Source organism: Crotalus tigris, unplaced genomic scaffold (genome assembly GCF_016545835.1).
Source record: "Crotalus tigris isolate CLP2741 ecotype Arizona unplaced genomic scaffold, ASM1654583v1 scf7180000017690.20705106771:4171800, whole genome shotgun sequence".
NCBI classification, from domain to species: domain Eukaryota; kingdom Metazoa; phylum Chordata; class Lepidosauria; order Squamata; family Viperidae; genus Crotalus; species Crotalus tigris.
This window is the reverse complement of record NW_024096569.1, coordinates 811029-833522: the sequence shown is the minus strand read 5'-3', so window position 1 is coordinate 833522 and position 22494 is coordinate 811029. Positions and strand designations below refer to the sequence as shown.

General features: G+C 47.6%; 1 protein-coding gene across 2 annotated transcripts in view; it reads left to right on the top strand.

Moving 5' to 3' along the window:
* SLC2A4 (solute carrier family 2 member 4) overlaps window positions 1–21865 on the top strand; it is a 38699-nt gene extending 16834 nt beyond the window's left edge. The window contains exons 1-11 of one of the 2 annotated variants that reach the window (XM_039337906.1): window positions 294–414; window positions 6422–6538; window positions 8501–8673; window positions 10076–10200; window positions 11654–11769; window positions 12583–12745; window positions 15898–16085; window positions 16193–16297; window positions 17934–18035; window positions 18671–18874; window positions 20585–20788. In XM_039337906.1, the coding sequence (XP_039193840.1) occupies window positions 391–414; window positions 6422–6538; window positions 8501–8673; window positions 10076–10200; window positions 11654–11769; window positions 12583–12745; window positions 15898–16085; window positions 16193–16297; window positions 17934–18035; window positions 18671–18874; window positions 20585–20788 (1521 nt within the window). In that variant the 5' untranslated portion in view covers window positions 294–390. Of the gene's footprint in view, window positions 1–293; window positions 415–6421; window positions 6539–8500; window positions 8674–10075; window positions 10201–11653; window positions 11770–12582; window positions 12746–15897; window positions 16086–16192; window positions 16298–17933; window positions 18036–18670; window positions 18875–20584 lie in introns of those variants that run through there. The other variant, XM_039337905.1, reaches the window with a different exon arrangement.
* The last annotated feature ends 629 nt before the right edge of the window (window positions 21866–22494 follow it).

Genomic DNA, 22494 nt, shown 5'->3' with positions numbered 1-22494 from the left:
TGGAGGTTTTTAAGAAGAGACTGGACAGTCACTGGTCTGAGACGGCCTAGGTTCTCCTGGTCGAGCAGCAGGGCGGGTGGGCTGGACTAGAAGACCTCCAAGGTCCCTTCCAGCTCTATTCTATTGTATGATTCTATGACCCACAATCCGCAGATACTTTTGCTATTGCGTGTCTCTTCCTGGCGGCTTCCTCTCCCTTATCCCCCCCTGCCCCGCCGACTCCGCGCTTATCCTGGCCGGCGCTCCTCCCTGTGAACTCAACCCTTCCCTACGAAAAGTAGGGAGGGGAAAGGGCGGACACGGGGTGTGTCGCTCGCAAACGCTTTTTGTGTAGTTGCCAGCGCCAGTTGCTAAGAGTGGGCGACTGTCGCCGGCCGGCCGCTGCTGAGGATGGGGCTGGGCAGAAGGAGGAGGGTAGGTGCCACTGCTTCGGAGCCCCCCCCTTTCGAGGGTGGTGCCCCCCCACCACAAAAAAACCCTGCTTCTGTTCCCCGGTTGGCTGGCTGGCTGGGTGGGTGGGTGGGGGGTTTTGCGCGCCGACGGTGCCAAGTCGGGCTGACTCGGGGCGTTGTGCACGTGTGAACGGGCTCGGCGTTGGGTCGGGGGTCCCGGCCTTTGGGGGGGGCAGAGCCAAGGGCAAGCGGGGGCTTTGGTGGAACGTGCAGAATGACCTTGGAGGGCGGAGGAGGACGCAAGGAAAGAGACGCCGCTTAGGATGCGTGTAGAGAAGGGAGTCGGCGGCGTAACGGTCCGAGGGGGGAAGCCCAAGGGAAGCGAGCCCGGGAGCCGCTGGGCACGTTCAGACGCGCGAGGTTCCTTCCCTGGGGCCTTGTCATAAAGGCGAGCTCGTCCAATCTCCCGCCTGCCTCACCTGGGCAGGTTGGCACTCTCACCTGGATTCTCCAGGTGCGGCTCTGGACCCAGCCGAGCGCAGCGCAGCCCGCGAGTGGGAAGCTTTCCTGGAGCAATTCAACGGGGCAATGCGAGTCCATCCATCTTTTGCTCGTAAGCAAACAGAGGGCCCGCGAGTTAGTCGTGTGAAACCTGCGGGTTGGCGGCTGGAGTTTTTCAGCACCCCGGATTGCAAAACGGGTCTCCCCCCCCCCCCAAAAAAAATCAGGCAAGAAAAGTTTGCGTGAGAATTTGATTCCTCCCTCCCTCCCTCCGTCTCGGGCGAAGAGGGGGCGGCTTCAGAAACAGGAAAGGTAAAAGAAATGAATGTATGAATGAATTTATAAATAGATAGATAGATGGATGGTAGTGGATAGATAGATAGATAGATAGATAGATAGATAGATAGATAGATAGATAGATAGATAGATAGATAGATAGATAGAGGAAATGTAAAAGAAATGAATTTTTAAATAAACAAACAGGAAATGTAAAATAAATGAATTTATGAATGAATTTATAAATAGATGGATGATAGATAGATAGATAGATAGATAGATAGATAGATGAAATGTAAAAGAAATGGATTTTTAAATAAACAAACAGGAAATGTAAAAGAAATGAATTTATGAATGTTTATAAATGGATGGTAGTGGATAGATAGATAGATAGATAGATAGATAGATAAATAGATAGATAGAGGAAATGTAAAAGAAATGAATTTTTAAATAAACAAACAGGAAATGTAAAATGAATAAGAATGAATTTATAAATAGATACAGGAAATGTAAAAGAAATGAATTTTTAAATAAAAAACAAACAGGAAATGTAAAATAAATGAATTTATGAATGAATTGATAGATAGATAGATGAAATGTAAAAGAAATGAATTTTTAAATAAACAAACAGGAAATGTAAAATAAATATGAATGAATTTATAAATAGACAGACAGATAGATAGATAGATAGATAGATAGATAGAATGTAAAATAAATAAATTTTTAAATAAACAAACAGGAAATGTAAAATAAATGGATTTATGAATGAATTTATAAATGAGAGATATAGATAGACAGACAGACAGATGGACAGACAGAAACAGGAAATGTAAAATAAATGAATTTTTGAATAAAAAACCAAACAGAAACAGGAAAGGTAAAATAAACGAATTTTTAAATAAATAGAAACAGGAAATGTAAAAGAAATGAATTTTTGAATGAATGAATGAATGAATGTTGTAGTTTAAGGAAAGCCCTCCCAGTAAGATCCCTTAATAATCCCGCCTCTCAAATTCAAACATCTCTTCTGCAAATGGCGTCACATATTTATGACCTTCTGCCATAAATCGGCCATTGTGTATTTTTGGCGTCTCTGACGCGAACGATTGGGTGGGAATAAAAGTTTATGATTTCTTTCCGATCGCGGGTAGAGCTTAGTTGCATTACCGGTTAAGTCCCCGGCTTGCCACAAAGTTCACTGAGTGACGGTTACGACGGCGCTGAAAAAAAAGGGAACCGGGGGCTGTTTTTCACATTTAACGACCGTCGCAACATCCCCACGGTCGCGTGAGCCAAATTCGGACACTCAGCAACTGGCTCGTATTTACGACGGTTGCAGCGTCCCGGGGGGGGGTCATGTGAACCCCTTTTGTGACCTTCTGACACGCAAAGTCAATGGGGGGGGGGGAAAGCCTGATTCGCTTAACGACCGTATTACCGACTTACTAACTGCAGGGATTCACTGCTGTGGCAAGATAGGTCATAAAATGGGGCAAAGTTCATTTAGCAGCTGTCTCATTGAGCGACGGAAATGTGGTCGTAAGTTGAGGACTGCCTGTATAATTGACTGATTTGGGATGCGAATGTGTTTCCATGGTGCCTAGAGTCATTCTGAAACCAGGGCAGCAAATATATTTAATAAATAAGAATAAATAAAATAAAGGATCAGTGGGACCCCAGGGACTGGCAGCCAGTGTGTGCTTTCAGGACGACAGCCAGCGCTGGGCCGAGGTTACCTGGGGTCATTGGGGAGAAGGGTTATGGAAAGGGCTGGAGAACATGGGGCTGGGTGTCCATTGCACTTTGGCCTTGAAGCTGGTGCCATCCGTGATGATTAGGGTTGGGGACAAGAGTCAGCCAGAGGTTTGGACCGGATTCGACGTTTTTAATCCAGATTTTGCATCCTTATTACGTGGTTCGTTGCAATCAGCCAGATGTGTACAGTGGATTGGGCATTTTTGTCCATCTTCCCCAGGACTTTATAGATGGATAAAGAATAGAATAGAATAGATCACAGAATAGAATAGAATAGAATTACAGAATTAATTACAGAATTACAGAAGAGAAGAGAATTAGAGCATTACAGAAGAGAACAGAACGGAACAGAGTAGAATAGAATAGAATTACAGAATTACAGAAGAAAGGAGAAGAGAAGAGAACAGAATTACAGGATAGAATAGAATTACAGAATAGAATAGAATCACAGAATAGAATAGAATAGAATAGAATTACAGAATAGAATAGAATCATAGAATAGAATAGAAAGAATAGAATAGAATTACAGAATTAATTACAGAATTACAGAATTACAGAAGAGAAGAGAATTACAGCATTACAGAATTACAGAAGAGAACAGAACGGAACAGAATAGAATAAAATAGAATTACAGAATTACAGAAGAAAGAAGAAGAGAATAGAATTACAGAATAGAATAGAATAGAATAGAATAGAATAGAATAGAATAGAATAGAATAACAGAGTTGGAAGGGACCTTGGAGGTCATCTAGTCCAACCCCCTATACCTGGTTGTCCAATTTCTTCTTAAAAACTTCCAGTGTTGGAGCATTCACAACTTCTGGAGGCAAGTTGTTCCACTGGTTCGGCAGATGTGGATGTTTGATGAGGTTGAAGATTTTCTCTGGTAGGATTTAAGCTCTTCTGAGCAAAGCTGCCTTTTGCAATTGACCGACGGGGATTTCGTCAATGCCGACAGTGTTCAAGGGATGCTCCAGATGTTTTGGGATTATTATGGTCGGTCACACCATCGGCCAGAGGTTCAGACTGGATTTGGCCTTTTTATCCATCTCTCCAGCCCTTTCCGGGGTCCTGGGAGAGGCAGATGTGGATGTTTGGTGGGGCTGAAGATTTAAGCTCTTCCAAGCAAAGCTGCCTTTTGCAATTGACTGATGGTGAATCTGTCAATGGTGTTGAAGTGGTGCTTATTATTTTTTGTTGTTGTTAATTGCGAGGTCGTGTCCGACCCATCGCGACCCCATGGACAACGTTCCTCCAGGTCTTCCTGTCCTCTACCATCTTCTGGAGTCCATTTAAGTTCACACCTACTGCTTCAGTGACTCCATCCAGCCATCTCATTCTCTGTCGTCCCCTTCTTCTGTTGCCCTCAATCTTTCCCAGCATTAGGCCCTTCTCCAGTGAGTCCTTCCTTCTCATTAGGTGGCCAAAGTATTTGAGTTTCAACTTCAGGATCTGGCCTTCTAAAGAGCAGTCGGGGTTGATCTCTTCTAGGACTGACCGGTTTGAACGCCTTGCAGTCCAAGGGACTCGCAGGAGTCTTCTCCAGCACCATAGTTCAAAGGCCTCAATTCTTTGCGCTCAGCCTTTCTTATGGTCCAACTTTCACAGCCATACATTGCAACTGGGAAAACCATGGCCTGGACTATACGCACTTTTGTTGGCAGGGTGATGTCTCTGCTTTTTAGTATGCTGTCTAGATTTGCCATAGCTTTCCTCCCCAGGAGCAAGCGTCTTTTAATTTCTTGGCTGCAGTCCCCATCTGAGGTGATCTTTGAGCCCAGGAAGATAAAATCTGTCACTACCGCTTATTATTACAGGTAGTCCTCAATTTATGAGCCCCAAATTTCCGTGGCTAAATCTCTCCAGGATTTAACCGGTAGAGGCAGGTTGTTGCTTGAGTTGTTTTAGAGCTTCCACTGCAACACACAAACACAACACAAGAGCGTTCCATTTCTGACAGTGCAAGCCCCTCCTTGCCAACTTTCTTCCTGTGTGGTTGTGTGCTGTTTGCCGTCCTTTCTCTCTCTTCCTTGTCGCGCAAGGTGTGGGCCACACGAGGGCCGCCACAGGGTGGTTCCAGTCGAATACTTAAATAAAAATATTGATTTCTTTTTTGCCCAAAATTCTGAGCAAGCTGGGTTCCTGGCCGATTCCCGGAGGATAGCAATTACAGAATTAATTACAGAATTATTCATAATTCTCCTCCTTCCATTGTTTGGACAATTGGCGTTGCTTCTGCCCTGTGAATTGATCTTTTTTGGGGTGTGTGTGTGTGTGTGTTTGTGCAGGGTGTAGCAAAAAATGAAAAAAAAAATAATTGCAGCAGGAAATAGATGATTTTTTGGACTCCTTAAGGCTGGATCTGGCCTCCCTCCAAGGTGTTTTATTCGCCAGGAATTCCAAAACGGGGAGGGTTGAAGGATTGGGAAGAAAAATAGGGCATCTTCTGTGCCCGAGTGCGTGCCCTGTCTTGCGCAGAGGGACGTTGCCTTAGGGGCTGTGGATTATGGGCCTGTGGCTGCATGTTTCCGAATCGGCCTGCCCTTTCGCCTCTTGTTTTGCAATCCGGTGGAGCAACGGGTAGGAGCGGCAGGTACAAAACCTGAGCCGTTTTAAGAAGGGTGGGCTTCAACTCCCAGAAGGCCCCCAGCCAGATTTGAGGCCTGGGGAATTCTGGGCCTTGTAATCCACCCATCTTCAAAGTGCCAAGTTGGAAAAACATGTTAATCGGTGGTGCCAAAAGGCCACCACTAAGCGATTTGATTTCAGGGGCTGTCATAAGCAGCTGGCTGGAGGATTCTGGGAAAATTCCAGGGAGTTCTGAGAGTTGAAGCTATTTTAAAATCGGTGGACTTCAACTCCCAGAATCCCTCAGTCAGCAGTGCTGCCTAGAGTATTCTGGGAGTTGAAGTCCATCCTGCCCCCCCCACCATTTGAAGATAACTGGACTTCAACTCCCAGAATTCCCCAGCTGGCGTTGCTGCCTGAGGAATTCTGGGAGTTGAAGTCCACCCATCCACACCCTAACCCAGGGGTCTTCAAACTTGGCCCTTGTATGACTTGTGGACTTCAACTCCCAGAATTCCTCAACCAGGCACATTGGCTGAGGAATTCTGGGAGTTGAAGTCCACAAGTGATAAAAGGATCCTATTTCCCTCACACTGGCTGAGGAATTCTGGGAGTTGAAGTCCACAAGTCATCAAAGGGCCAAGTTTGAAGACCCCCTGCCGTAACCATTTAATGATGGCTGGACTTCAACTCCCAGAATCCCCCAGCTGGTACTGGTGCCTGGGGACTTCTGGGAGTTGAAGTCCCCCTGTTTTAAACCGGATAAGGTTCGAAACGAAGAAAAACAAAACACCCGTTTTATTGAAGGGAATGTTTTATATTATTTTATTATTTTATTGCTTTTTTGGGGGGGGACAATTCGCCCCAAATGTGCCGGGGTCCCCCATTTCTCCGTGCTGCGAAATTAACCAGGGAATTCTGTTTTCCAGGGCGGCGAGGCAGCTGGAAATGGAATGACCCCCGTTTTACTCCTGTCTGTTCTCACGGCCATCTTGGGATCCTTGCAATTCGGATACAACATCGGGGTGATCAATGCACCCCAAAAGGTACCCCGGGGGGGGGTCCTGGGGCTGGGGCTAGGGGGGTTGGCAAAGTCAGTAGGGTCCATAGTTGAAAACACTTGATTTAGTTGAATCTTCTCCAGGAAGACTTCAGAAATCGTGGGCGCTCCATCGCCAGAGGTTTTTAAGAAGTGGCCAGACAGTCACTTGTCTGAGATGGTATAGGTTCTCCTGCTTGAGCAGGGGGCTGGACTAGATGACCTCCAAGGTCCCTTCCAGCTCTATTCTATTCTATTCCATTCCATTCCATTCCATTCCATATTTTTTATTCTATTCTGTTCTGTTCTGTTCCTGTTCTGTTCTCAGTTGTGGTCATAAGTCGAGGACCCCTCCCTCCGTAAACTCTTTGTCTGGAGAACTTCCCCTCTTGTACGCAACCGTGCAAATCCCACAGTGTGTGACAAAGGAAATATCAGACACTCGAGCTCCTTGGCTGCTCCTGGAAAGGAACGGAAAGCTGCAGGAAACCCTTATTGTTGTGATTTTGTTCCCAAAGGCGCAACAGGCCATGTTTTGTGGCAGTTGTAAATCTCCTAAAAACCAAAAAAGAGCCGTTGCAGTCTTTGCAACAGGAAAAATGTCTTAGTTAGGGGCTGAAGAGGGTGTTTATTTCAATAATTTTCTACCATTTTCTACTCCGTTCTATTTCCGCACAGGTTGTTCTCGGCTTATGAACACAACGGGGGTCCCCAAAATTTATGTTAAGTAAAATTCTGTAAATTCCACAGGGGAGAATGTATATTATGTAAGTAACCCTTGAGAGCGAGCAACTAAATTTCATTTTTAATGTGTGCCGTTGTGTCCACAGGAAAAAAAAATGACAAGAAAGGTTATTTAATCCTAATCCTAATCCTAATCTAATCTAATCTATATATTCAAGATGGACAGGGATTAATATTTAGATGTTACTTATATGTAAGGGTGTAGGTCTATATATATGTTGTATAAAGTATGTTTAAATGTGTGTTTTGTATGTGTACGCTTTGAGAGCGAGCAACTAAATTTCATTTTTAATGTGTGCCATTATGAACACAGGAAAAAAAAATGACAATAAGGGTAATCTACTCTACTCTAATCTAATCTAATCTAATCTTTCAAGATGGACAGAGATTAATATTTAGATGTTACTTATATGTAAGGGTGTAGGTCTATACATACATGGACTAGATGACCTCCAAGGTCCGTTCGAGTCTGTTATTCTGTTATTCTTTTTTTCCTTCCCTTCCTTCCTTCCTTCCTTCCTTCCTTCCTTCCTTCCTTCCTTCCTTCCTTCCTTCCTCCCTCCCTCCCTCCCTCCCTCCCTCCCTCCCTCCTTCAATACTGGAAGTTTTTAAGAAGAGACTGGACAGCCATTTATCTGAAGTAGTATAGGGTTTCCTGCCTGAGCAGGGGGTTGGACTAGATGACCTCCAAGGTCCCATCCAACTTTATTATTATTATGAATCATCACACAGTCAGCCAGATGTTCAGACTGGATTTGGCATTTTGTCTACCTATCGAGTCCTTACCCAGGACCTGGGATAGGCAGATGTGGATGTTTGATGGTATTACAGGTATCGTCGCAGGATGGAAGCAGTTCCTAGTAAGGCCGCCTTTTGCAATTGATTAATGGTGAATTTGTCAATGCCGATGATGGTGTTCAAGTGGTGCTCCAGTTGTTTTGGGATTGCACCCAAGGAGCCTATGACTATTGGTACCACCCTTGCTTGCTTTTGCCACAGTCTTTCTATTTCTATTTGTAGGTCTTTGTATTTTGTTATCTTCTCCAGTTCTTTCTCGTCTATTCTGCTATCTCCAGGCACTGCTACGTCTATTATTATTATTATTATTATTATTATTATTATTATTAATCGCACAGTCAGCCAGATGTTCAGACTGGATATTATTATTATTATTATTATTATTATTATTATTATTATTATTATTATTATTATTATTATATCCCAGATCATCGAGCAGAGCTACAACGCCACCTGGATGCACCGGCAGGGCGTGGCCAACGGCTCCTCCATCGACCCGGCTGTGCTCAACATCCTGTGGTCCCTCTCGGTCTCCATCTTCTCCTTGGGGGGGATGCTCACCTCCTTCCTGGTGGGCGTGGTCTCCGAATGGCTGGGCAGGTGAGACCCCCCTCCCTCCTTCCCTCCCTCTGAGCATGGGCAGAGTGCACTGCAACGGGGAAGAGATCAGGCCTAAGCAACCGGAGCCCTGCACGGATGGCAGAAGTTGGCAACTTTACAAATAGTCCTTGATTTACAACTACATGCTGGTAGTCCTCAGTTTATGGCTACAAGCTGGTAGTCCTCAACTTACAGTTACATGCTGTTAGTCCTCAGTTTATGGCTACAAGCTGGTAGTCCTCAACTTACGGTTACACGCTGGATGCCCCAAATGCAGGCCTGTGACCACAGGGTAATTCAGAAGGGGGTGGTAAGTACCTTCGGGGGGGTGTGACTGGTCATAAGCTGAGGACTATCTATAATTGCAGCCCTGTGCAAAACTTCCTTTGAAAGGGGCTCATTTCACACGTGACGGGTGGTCCTCAACGTACGACGACCAGTGAGTCCAAAATTTCTGTGGCCAAGCCAGGCAGCTGTTAAGTAACTTTCACCCCGTTTGGTGACCTTTCTGGCTACGGTCGTTAAGCAAATCGCGGCAGTCGTTAAGCGAGTCTCACGGTCGTTAAGCGAACCTGGTCTCCCCCCTGCTTGACTTTGCTCTTCAGAAAGTCACAAAAACAGGGTCCCGTGATCCCGGGACGTTGCGACCGTCGTAAACGTGAGTCAGTTGCTGAGCGTCCAAATTTGGACTGCCAGGAAGTCGTAAAGTGTGAAAAACAGCTGTTATCTCTTTCCGTGCGGTTCCAACCTCGAACAGTCACTAAATGAAGCGTTGTAAGTGGAGGACTGCCTGTCGGGAAATATTTCCTACGGCTCTGCAGCTGTGGGGGGGGGGGGAACCAGACCTGAGCTGGGTTTAATCCCAGATAAATGGGTGGTCGCAACACGGTCTGATCAGGGTTTGTTTTGGAAAGGGAGCAGGGACCCCCACCCCAGTTGGGTGCAGGCTGGCCTTTAGAGCAGTGGTTCTCAACCTGGGGGTCGGGACCCCATTTGGGGTCGAACGACCATTTCACGGAGGTCGCCAAACAACGCAGTCCGCCATTTTTTCCCCCTTTTCCTTAGCTGTGCTAATCCCTTTTATTCTATTGGCTTTTGAAAGCCAGTAGAATAGACTCTCTTGAATAGAGTCTCATTCTATTGGCTTTCAAAAGCCCATAGGAATTGTCCAGGCTGTCTCTGCCCTGCTGAGCCCGCCAAAAGTCCCATTCTGCAAACGGTGCTGCACCAGTTGGGTAGTCCTCGACTTACGACCGGTGGAGTAGTCCTCGACTTACGACCGGTTGGGGGGGGTCGCGGCATTAAAAAGGTTGAGAACCACTGCGTTAGAGGCTCTGTGCCCCCCCCACCCCGAGAGAGCTTCTTTGTCCATACAGGGGGGTCTCTTCTCTTCTCCTTCCAGGAAGAGAGCCATGATCGTCAACAATGGCCTGGCCTTCCTCGGCGGTGGCTTGATGGGGCTGGCCAAGCTGGGCAAATCGTACGAGATGATGATCTTCGGCCGGTTTGTGATCGGGGCTTTCTCAGGTACGGGGTGGAGGGGGGGGACAGGCTCACGGGGGGGGGGGGGAAGATGAAGGGGGAGGCGGCCTTTCCTCCCGTCGGACCGTGGGTCCTGCAGGCGAAAGGGAGCCCACAGGAGGAGATTTTAGGGGGGGGGGACTAGAACTCACCGTCTCCTAGCGATTGGCTCAGTCACCAGATGGCTTTTATGCCTAAGGCGGGACTAGAACTCACCATCTCCTGGTGATTAGGCAAAAGTCACCCGGTTGGCTTTCGTGCCTAAGGCGGGACTATAACTCACCGTCTCCTGGTGATTGGCCCCAAGTCACCCAGCTGGCTTTTGTGCCTAAGGCGGGACTAGAACTCCCAGTCGCCTGCTGATTGGCTCAAAGTCACCCAGCCTCTTTCATGCCTAAGGCGGGACTAGAACTCCCAGTCTCCTGGTGATTGGCCCCAAGTCACCCAGCTGGCTTTTGTGCCTAAGGTGGGACTAGAACTCACCGCCTCCTGGTGCTTAGTCCAAAATCACCAAGTTGGTTATCAGCGCTAAAATGGGACTAGAACTCCCCATCTCCTGGTGATTGAGCTAAAGTCACCCAGGCAGCTTTCATGCTTAAGGTGAGACTAGAACTCACCGTCTCCTGATGATTAGGCTAAAGTCACCCGGTTGGCTTTCGTGCCTAAGGCAGGACTAGAACTCCCCGTCTCCTGGCGATTGGCCCAAAGGCACCCAACTGGCTTTCATGCCTAAGGTGAGACTAGAACTCACCATCTCCTGGCAATTGGCCCAAAGGCACCCAGCTTTTGTGCCTAAGACGGGACTAGAACTCACCGTCTCCTGGCGATTGGTCCAAGTTGGCTATCATGGCTAAAATGGGACTAGAACTCCCCATCTCCTGGTGATTGAGCTAAAGTCACCCAGTCAGCTTTCACGCTTAAGGTGGGACTAGAACTCACCGTCTCCTGGTGACTGGCCCAAAGTCACCCAGCCGGCTTTTAAATAGGACTAGAATTCACTATTTCAGTGGCACCGAATCAGCCTTGATTAAAATGACATCTGAGTGCAGTCAAGGAACGAATGAATGAACGAACGAATAAACAAATGAATGAGCGAACGCACGAGTGAATATCATCCCAACGAACCAACTTTCCAATCAGCCAAGCCACTTGCCTACTTATCTACGCTATGAGAAAGTGGGAAAAAAAATACCCTAAGGTCAAAAGGAGCTGGGGGGGGGGTTGAGACAACCCAGGATGACCCTCAATTTGGCAAGTCCTTCCTGTCGAACCTCCATGTTCAGGAGCAGCGTGCCTCTATGCTGGGCCAGTGATGGTTTCTCAAGATCGTTTTTTTTTTTTTTTTGTCGGAGAGGAAGCCCTTCTGTGGATTCCTCCTGTGGGTAGACGCAATGTAGCGGTCACACACACACACACACACACACACAAACACACACTTTCTCCCTCTCTGTGTTGCCAGGATTTGCCTCTGGACTTGTTCCCATGTATGTGGGGGAGATCGCCCCCACCAAGCTTCGGGGGGCTTTGGGGACCCTGAACCAGCTGGCCATTGTCATCGGGATCCTATTTGCCCAGGTAAGCAGCCTATGTTTGAGATTTTTTGGGGGGGGGGTTGGGTTGCATGGAGGGGGTCAGGTCAGAGAGGGCTCGGCACCGATGGGAGGGAGGGGGAAGCTGGCCTTGACTTGCCCTGACTTGGGACAAAAATGTGGGGTTCCCCCTTGCGTGATAAGGGCAGGGGTCTTCCAACTGGGTCCTTTGATGACTTGTGGACTTCAACTCCCAGCATTCCTCAGCCAGGCAGTGCCTTGAAGCTCAGGAAGCACCAAGGACCCCTCATTCCTCCTCCTGCTCCTGCTCCTCCTCCTCCCTTCTAGCACTGATGCTGTTCCCTAGTTGGGTCATGAAACGTCTGTAAAAAAACCACCAAGCTCAGAGAGCACCAAGGGCCCCACAGTCGTTGTTGTTGTTGTTGTCCTCCTCCTCCTCCTCCTCCTCCTCCTCTTCCTCCTTCTCCTCTTCCTCCTCCTCCTTCTCCTCCCTTCTAGCACTGATGCTGTTCCCTAGTTGGGTCATGAAATGTCTGCAAGGAAACCACCCAGCTCAGAGAGCACCAGGGGCCCCACAGTCATCGTCGTTGTCCTCCTCCTCCTCCTCCTCCTCCTCCTCCTCCTCCTCCTCCTCCTCCTCCTCCTCCTCCTCCTCCTCCCCCCTTCTAGTACTGATGATGTTACCTAGTTGGGTCATGAAACAACCCAGAGCGCCAAGGACCCCTCCTTCCAACCGTGAGCTACAAATGTTCTCCATTGGGCACCGATATTTAGCCTGGCGTCTTCCCGTTGATTGCGCGTCGGTCTTGAACCAGCCTCTTCCCCCCCCTCGCCACAGGTGTGCGGCCTGGACACCCTACTGGGCAATGAGACCTACTGGCCGCTCTTGATGGGCATCACCGTGGTGCCCTCCATCCTGCAGCTGCTGCTCTTCCCTTTCTGTCCGGAGAGCCCGCGCTACCTGTACATCATCCGAAACAAGGAATCCAAGGCCAAAGAGAGTGAGTACCGATTGCCCTCCACACGGACGAGGCCAAAACCTCCGTCGCAAAGTGAGACCGTTCTGACGACGCGAGCTTTGCCCCGTTTTACAACTTTTTTTTGGCCTCCTGCTTCAGGGGACTCCAGCCAGCCTCTCCACTTGAACCTTTGTGGTTTTTAGTAAAAGTTGGAAGGGACCTTGGAGGTCATCTAGTCCAACCCCCTGCTCAGGCAGGAAACCCTACACCATTTCGGACAAGTGGCTATCCAGTCTCTTCTTAAAAACTTCCAGTGTTGGAGAAGGGAGGGAGGGAGGGAGGGAGGGAAGAAGGAAGAACAGAAGGAAGGAAGGAAGGAAGGAAGGAAGGAAGGAAGGAAGGAAGGAAGGAAGGAAGGAAGGAAGGAAGGAAAAGGAAAATGAATAACAGAATAACAGACTTGGAAGGGACCTTGAAGGTCATCTAGTCCAACCCCCTGCTCAGGCAGGAAACCCTAGACCATTTCGGACAAATGGCTATCCAGTCTCTTCTTAAAAACTTCCAGTGTTGGAGCATTCACCGCTTCTGGAGGCAGGTGGTTCCACTGGCTAATTGTTCTAACTCTCAGGAAGTTTCTCCTTAGTTCTAGGTTGCTTCTCTCCTTGATGAGTTTCCATCCGTTGCTTCTTGTCCTGCCTTCAGGGGCTTTGGAGAATAGCTTGACTCCCTCTTCTTTGGGGCAGCCCCTGAGAGATTGGAAGGCTGCTATCATGTCCGATGGATTTTATTGTTTTGTGCCGATGGATGTTATTGACTCCTTCCCTTATCATATAATTGTCTGTTTTGCATCCAGAAATGTTAAGTTTTTAATCCTTTGCCATGTTTTACTTTTGATTCTTTCTTGAAGTTGTGCGTTGTGGGCGCACAATCCCATTGTGATCGCCCAGCTTAATACTTTTCCAATCTGCCTGCCACAATGCCTGAAAAAAAAAATAGATTCATTTCTTCCTTTTTTCAGCTTTTGGGGATGTTGATTTTATTTTAGCACTGTTTCAGCCTTGGCTTCCTTGCAGATTACCGTAATAGCGTGTGATTATTTTTCTCTGCAGTCCAAATTCGGTAGGTACTTGGTGTTTTTAGAAAGAAAAGTGAAATAAACTGTGTTGACCAAGGGCTGTTTTTCCTGTTTGGATGTTCACACTCTCTGAAACCCCACCCAAGCTGGAAAATTTAAGATGGATTTCACTTATTTGGGATTAAACTGTTAGCTGGCGTTTCACAGGACAGGATATTTAAATTGGATGGATTATAATTCAGCATAAAACAATTTCTCTGAAACTCAAAAAAACCGTCCTACCTCTAAAAAGTTAGCTTGTCAGGGAATAAACCGCCAGGCTAGTTTTCTTAATGCAAGGGGTGTTCAATTATTATTACTAATAATAACTGGAGCACACTTGGGATTTTCCTGTGAGTGGATAAATTATTCAGTTTTCTGGCTTGGAATAACACCCTTATCCCCTAATAAAAGAGAACTTTTAGCCACTGAAGCAATCATGAAAATTCACCAAATGAAGCATTTTGGTCCTTATGGGATGACAGCCAGCCAGGTGGGATTTTGTTGTTAATTGCAAAGTCGTGTCCGACCCATCGCGACCCATGGACCACGTTCCTCCAGGCCTTCCTGTCCTCCACCATCTTCTGGAGTCCATTGAAGCTCACGCCTCCTGCTTCAGGGACTCCATCCAGCCACCTCATTCTCTGTCGTCCCCTTCTTCTATTGCCCTCCATCTTTCCCAGCATTAGGCCCTTCTCCAGTGAGTCCTTACTTCTCATTAGGTGGCCAAAGTATTTGAGTTTCAACTTCAGGATCTGGCCTTCTACAGAGCCTCTAGGACTGACCAGTTGGATTGCCTCGCAGTCCAGGGGACTCGCAGGAGTCTTCTCCAGCACCAGAGTTCAAAGGCCTCAACAGATAGGTAGGTAGGTAGGTAGGTAGGTAGATACAGAGAGAGAGAGAGAGAGAGTGTTGTTGTTAGTTGCGAAGTCATGTCCGACCCATAGATAGATAGATAGATAGAGAGAGAGAGAGAGAGAGAGAGAGAGAGAGAGAGAGAGAGAGAGAGAGAGTTGTTGTGAAGTCGTGTCCGACCCATCGCGACCCATGGACAACATTCCTCCAGGCCTTCCTGTCCTCCACCATCTTCTGGAGTCCATTGAAGCTCACGCCTCCTGCTTCAGGGACTCCATCCAGCCACCTCATTCTCCGCCGTCCCCTTCTTCTCTTGCCCTCCATCTTTCCCAGCATTAGGCTCTTCTCCAGTGAGTCCTTCCTTCTCATTAGGTGGCCAAAGTCCTTGAGTTTCCACTTCAGGATCTGGCCTTCTAAAGAGCAATTGGGGTTGATCTCCTCTAGGACCGACCGGTTGGATCGCCTTGCAATCCAGGGGACTCGCAGGAGTCTTCTCCAGCACCATAGTCCAAAGGCCTCAACAGCTAGCTAGCTAGAGAGAGAGAGAGAGAGAGAGAGAGAGTTGTTGTTAGTTGTGAAGTCATGTCCGACCCATAGATAGATAGATAGATAGACACATAGATAGATAAAGAGAGAGAGAGAGAGAGAGAGAGAGAGAGAGAGAGAGAGAGAGAGAGAGAGAGAGAGGGAGGGGGAGAGAGAGAGGGAGGGGGAGAGAGAGAGAGAGAGAGTTAGTTGTGAAGTCATGTCCAACCCATCGCGACCCCATGGACAACGTTCCTCCAGGTCTTCCTGTCCTCCACCATCTTCTGGAGTCCATTTAAGCTCCCACCTGCTGCTTCAGGGACTCCATCCAGCCATCTCATTCTCTGTCGTCCCCTTCTTCTCTTGCCCTCCATCTTTCCCAGCATCAGGCTCTTCTCCAGTGAGTCTTTCCTTCTCATTAGGTGGCCAAAGTCCTTGAGTTTCCACTTCAGGATCTGGCCTTCTAAAGAGCAGTCGGGGTTGATCTCCTCTTGGACTGACCAGTTGGACCACCTTGCAGTCCAGGGGACTCGCAGGAGTCTTCTCCAGCACCAGAGTCCAAAGGCCTCCATTCTTTGGCGCTCAGCCTTTCTTACGGTCCAACTTTCACAGCCCTGCATTGCCACTGGGAAAACTGTTTCTGGGGTTCCCTATTTATCCTTACCACCCTTGCTCACGTCCACGGGTCCCCCCTCACTAGGTCTCAAGCGGCTAACCGGCTGTCAGGACGTCAGTGCCGCGTTGACAGAGATGAAGGAGGAGAAGCGGCGGATGGACATGGAACACAAGGTCTCCATCCTCCAGCTGTTCCGTTCCCGCATTTACCGCCAGCCGCTCTTGATCGCCGTGGTCCTCCAGCTGTCCCAGCAGCTGTCGGGCATCAACGCGGTGAGTGGGGGCAACGCGGTGAGGAAGGGAGGGAGGGCAAAAGGGGAGCGGGGCCAGGGGACCCCCCCCCCAAAGAACCAGGAAGAACTTTCGCCATTCCTCTTTAGGTCTTCTACTACTCAACTGACATCTTGACCAAAGCCGGTTTGGAACAGCCCATCTACGCCACCATCGGAACGGGCGTGGTGAACACCATCTTCACCATCATTTCGGTAAGAGCTCCTGCCTCACCCCGACCCTCGGGGGGGGGTCCCCCCAAGAACAGGAGTCTACAAACCAGATAACGTTAAGAGCGGTGGAATTCAAATCCCAGAATTCCCCCACCATTAGCCAGTGGAACTACCTGCCCCCGGAAGCGGTGAAGGCTCCAACACTGGAAGTTTTTAAGAAGAGACTGGACAGCTGTTTGTCTGAAATGCTGTAGGGTTTCCTGCCTGAGCAGGGGGTTGGATTAGATGACCCTCAAGGTCCCTTCCAACTTTATTATTATTATGGATCATCGCACAGTCAGCCAGATGTTCAGACTGGACTTGGCATTTTGTCTACCTATCGAGTCCTTCCTGGGATAGGCAGATGTGGGTGTTTGATGGTATTACAGGTATTGTCGCAGGATGGAAGCAGTTCCTAGTAAGGCCGCCTTTTGCAATTGACTAATAGCGAATTTGTCAATGCCAATGGTGTTCAAGTGGTGCTCCAGTTGTTTTGGGATTGCACCCAAGGAGCCTATGACTATTGGTACTACCCTTGCTTGCTTTTGCCACAGTCTTTCTATTTCTATTTGTAGGTCTTTGTATTTTGTGATCTTCTCCAGTTCTTTCTCATCTATTCTGCTATCTCCAGGCACTGCCACGTCCACTATCCAGACTTTTTTGTCTTTCTTATCGACAATTGTTAAGTCTGGAGTGTTATGTTGCAGGTGCTTGTCTGTTTGAATTCTGAAGTCCCAGAGCAGTTTAATTTTATCATTTTTTATGACTTTCTCTATTTTATGGTCCCACCAGTTCTGGCTGGCAGGCAAATGATATTTCTTGCAGATCTTCCAACGCACCATTGTTGCTACTTTGTCGCGCCGCTGCTTGTAGTCAGTCTGTGCGATCTTTTTGCAGCAGCTTACCAAGTGGTCCACTGTTTCTTCAGCTTCTTTGCATAGGCGGCACTTACCGTCTGTTGCTGTCTTCTCAATTTTGACTTTATATGCATTTGTCCTTAAGGCTTGGTCTTGTGCAGCCAGAATTAGTCCCTCGGTCTCTTTCTTCAATTTTCCTGCACTTAGCCATTGCCAGGTCTTGTTAATATCTGCTTTCCCAGCTATTTTTTTAATGTATTGGCCATGTAGTGCTTTGTCTTCCCATGCCTCTATTCTGTTCTTCATTTGGTCTTTCTTGTAGACCAGTTTGGTCTCTCCAGTATCAGTAAGCCTTCCTGATATACTAATTTCAGTGCGTCTTCATCATTGTTCTTAAGACGATGATGATGATGATTAAGCATGGCTGGTGGATAAGAGCAAATGTGGTTAAGCTCCTTTATTGCGTTTTATTTTTTGGGGGGGATAGGGTGACTTTCTTAATAGATGATGGGTAGGAAGTGAACATAATATAACTTGACTTCAGCAAAGTGGGGGAAAAAAGAGAATATGGCTGGAGGATTCTGGGAGTTGCAAGTCCACCAGTCATAAACTCTGCTATCCATAATTTGCTCCAGAAATTAAAATAACAGAATAAAAGAATAACAGAGTCAGAAGGGAACTTGGAGGTCTTCTAGTCCAACCCCCTACTCAATTTGCTATCCATAACTTGCAACCGAAATAAAACAGCTCTTAGGATCGCCCACCTGTTTGCTCCCTTCCAGGTGTTCCTGGTCGAGCGGGCGGGAAGACGGACGCTACACCTGGTGGGCTTATTCGGGATGGGCATCTGTGCCCTTTTGATGATGACTTCGCTCCTCCTCTTGGTGAGTAACTGGACCAAGGGTGTCCCACTTGAGAGCTGGAATTCGCTGCAAAGCAACTCCCAAACCGATCAGCCACATCTGGTGGCGGTGAGTTCCACCGTCCCTTAATCCGAACCAACAGGGATCCCATTTCCTTTTGCGAGGCGGGAAAAATCCACTCCAGCCGGTCCCCGAAAGGACCCTTTTTCACCGCAGGGACCTTAAAAGACGCTCCCCACCCACCCCCACTTTTCTGTCACTCAGCAAGACACGTCGTGAAGTGGGTTTTGCCCCGTTGTGCGACCTTTCCGAACGAAGTCCCTGCCGTCGTTTCGCTAGTCACCCGGTCGTTAAGCGAACCCGGGTTCTCCCCCCGCGGACGTGGCTGGTCGGACGGTCGCAAAAGGGGGATCGCGTGAATACGGCCGTCGTAAATACGAGTCGCTTGCCGAGCGGCCCGCATTTGGATCGCCTGACCGCGGGGACGCTGCGACGGTTGTTGAGCGTGAAAAACGGTCGCAGGTCCCTTTTTTTTTCAGCGCCGTTGGTAAGCTCGGTCACTAAACGAACGGTTGTAAATTGAGGACCGGCGTGTTCGGGACTTTTGCCAGCCCGAAAAATCCGCTCAGAAAAATTTCGTCTCCCTCTCTTGGCAGAAAAGTGTTGCCTGGATGGGTTACCTGAGCATGGTGGCTATTTTTGCCTTCGTGGCCTTCTTTGAGATCGGGCCGGGCCCCATCCCGTGGTTCATCGTGGCCGAGCTGTTCAGCCAGGGGCCCCGGCCGGCCGCCATGGCGGTGGCCGGCTTTGCCAACTGGACTAGCAACTTCATCGTGGGCATGAGTTTCCCCTCCATCCAGGTGAGTCTGAGGCCGCAGTAAGGCCATGTTTTTAGTCCCTGATCTCTGGGGTCGAAGGAGGGCGCGTAAAAAAGCTTTCAGCCGATTATCCGAATGGCATAGCACGAAAGGAGAGAGGGAGGTGAGGGAGGAGGAAAACGAAAATCTCGGAGGTCAACCCTTAAGCTTAGGTCTGAGATGGTATAGGGGGCTGGACTAGAAGACCTCCAAGGTCCCTTCCAGCTTCTATTCTATTCTATTCTATTCTATTCTATTCTATTCTATTCTATTCCTTATTTTTATTCTATTCTATTCTATTCCTTATTTTTATTCTATTCTATTCCTTATTTTTATTCTATTCTATTCCTTATTTCTATTCTATTCTATTCTATTCTATTCTATTCTATTCTATTCTATTCTATTCTATTCTATTCTATTCTATTCCTTATTTCTATTCTATTCTATTGTATTGTATTCTATTCTATTCTATTCTATTCTATTCTATTCCTTATTTTTATTCTATTCTATTCTATTCTATATCTGAGGTGGCGCAGCAGTTAGAGTGCAGTACTGCAGGCCACTTTAGCTGACTGTGTTCAGCAGGTCAGCGGTTCAAATCTCACCGGCTCAAGGTTGACTCAGCCTTCCATCCTTCCGGGGTAGGTAAAATGAGGACCCAGATTGTTGGGGGCAATGTAAATATATATATATATACATTGCTTACTGGTGTACACCGCTTAGAGAGTGCTTGCACTTAAAGCGGTATATAAGTCTCATAAATAAATAAATAAATATTCCTTATTTTTATTCTATTCTATTCTATTCCTTATTTCTATTCTATTCTGTTCTGTTCTATTCTATTCTATTTTTCCATTTCTATTTCTATTTCATCCTATCCTATCCTATCCTATCCTATCCTATCCTATCCTATCCTATTCTGTATTTCTATTCTATTCTATTCTATTCTATTCTATTCTATTCTATTCTATTCCTTATTTTTATTCTATTCTATTCCTTATTTCTATTCTATTCTGTTCTATTCTATTCTATTCCTTATTTTTATTCTATTCTATTCTATTCCTTATTTCTATTCTATTCTGTTCTGTTCTGTTCTATTCTATTCTATTTTTCCATTTCTATTTCTATTTCATCCTATCCTATCCTATCCTATCCTATCCTATCCTATCCTATCCTATCCTATCCTATCCTATCCTATCCTATTCTTCCATTCCTATTTCTATTGTATCCTATCCTATCCTATCCTATCCTATCCTATCCTATCCTATCCTATTCTTCCATTCCTATTTCTATTCTATTTCTACTCTACTCTACTCTACTCTACTCTACTCTACTCTACTCTACTCTACTCTACTCTATTCTTCCATTCCTACTTCTATCCTATCCTATCCTATCCTATCCTATCCTATCCTATCCTATCCTATCCTATCCTATAATTCTATTCTGTTCTGTTCTGTTCTAGTATAGTCTAGTCTAGTCTAGTCTATTGCATTCCAGCCCTATGTTTTCTATGATTTTGGGCAGGAAGTTAGACTAGAAGACCTCCAAAGTCCCTTCTAGCCCTGTGTTTCTATGATCTTGGGCAGGGGGTTGGACTGGAAGACCTCCAAGGTCCCTTCTAGGCCTTCGTTTTCTATGACCATCATGCAGGGGGGTTGGACTAGAAGACCTCCAAGGTCCCTCCCAACCCTGTCCTTCTCTTACCCCTGGCAGGAGGCGATCGGCCCTTACGTCTTCCTCCTCTTCGCCATCCTCCTCTTCATCTTCTCCGCCTTCACCTACCTCAAGGTGCCCGAGACTAGGGGGCGCACCTTTGATGACATCGCCGCCACATTCCGACGCACCCCGTCGTTGCTGGACCGGGAGATCAAGCCCTACACGGAGCTGGACGAGCTGAGCCCGGACGGTCACGAATGAAGACGGGGGTTGTGGCCGGGATGGGAGTTGCGGAGAGGGAAAGGAGACCACAAGGCATGGAATTAGGGACGGTGGCAGAAAGAGCAGGGTTTGCTGAGCACTTTACGGCCGGGAGGCCTGGCTGGAAGATCTCAGGGTCTCGGCCAAACGGTTTCTTGGGTCCGGTTGCGTTTATTATTATTATTTTTTAATTGTTCGTTTTTAAGAGAAAAGCAATCGATTGTTTTTAAACCGGACGGTCCGGGAGCGCAGGGGTCACGGTCACCGCTGTAAATAAGGCTTTGGGGTGGAAAGATGCCCTCTGGGTAGCCCTGATTGGCCTAGATTTCCCCCCATTTTCCCAGAGCACTTTCGGAAGCAGGAACCAGTCCCCCCCCTCCCGCCCCCCAGGAAAGAGAGAGACATCCTGGCTGCCAACTAACCATCTTCCAAAGACTTTTCTTCTTTTGTACCTGGCTGACTTGGGATCATGCTAAGTCCTGAGTGTGTGTCGCCCAAGAGCACCCCAGAGCATGGGCAGAGTTCCTTGCTCACCCTTCAGGAGGTTCCACAGGCAGGCTTACTCTTTCCCCTGATCCAGAACATCCGTTTTTTTCCAGTAAATGTTGGACACCTTCCAGACCAGGGGTGTCCAAACGTGGCCCCTTTAAGACCTGTGGACTTCAACTCCCAGAATTCCCCAGCCATTTTTAAAAATTTTTTTTTTTTGCTGAAGTCAAGATAGATTACGCCAACCGCATTCCCACCATCTATGAAGAAAGTTACCCGATCAAAAAAAATAGAGTAGTCCGGTCTGTCCTATCCGCACTGAATTCTGGTAAAAGGTTGCCGGCAGAGGAATTCTGGGAGTTGAAGTCCAGAAGTCTTAAAGTGGCCAAGATAGGACAACCTCAGTCTAGACATCAAACCCTGAATGTGTGATTAAGGCTGAGGCCAAACAAGAAGAGGGTGATTGGAGAGGTGAAAGAGTGACAGCTTGGGATGACTTTAGACCAGTGGTTCTCAACCTGGGGGTCGGGACCCCATTTGGGGTCGAACGACCATTTCACGGGGGTCGCCAAACAACGCAGTCCGCCATTTCCCCCCCCTTTTGTTTAGCTGTGCTACTCCCTTTTATTCTATTGGCTTTTGAAAGCCAATAGAATAGACTCTCTTGAATAGAGTCTAATTCTATTGGCTTTCAAAAGCCAATAGGAATTGTCCAGGCTGTCTTCCCCCTGCTGAGCCCACCAAAAGTCCCCTTCTGCAAACGGTGCTGCACCAGTTGAGTAGTCCTCGACTTACGACCGGTTGAGCAGTCCTCGACTTACGACCGGTTGAGTAGTCCTCGACTTACGACCAGTTGGGGGGTCGTGGCATTAAAAAGGTTGAGAACCACTGATATAGGCCTTCTCTGGTTCTGCACGGAGAAAGGACTACAAGACCCATGCCAAGGCCTGCACGATTGAGAGGGAGGCCGCTTTCTATGAGCCAGTGTTTTCAGCCTCAGCAACTTTAAGAAGGCTGGACTTCAACTCCCAGAATTCCGCAGCCAGCACTTGCAGCTTCCACTAACTCCCAGAATTCCCTGACCAGCGTTTGTAGGCTTCAACTAACTCCCAGAATTCCCTGGATAGAGTTTTTGGGCTTCAACTAACTCCCAGAGAGCTGAAGGGACCTCTTGCAATGAAAGCCTCACACCGCACGGCCCGTGCCTGGTGCCAACT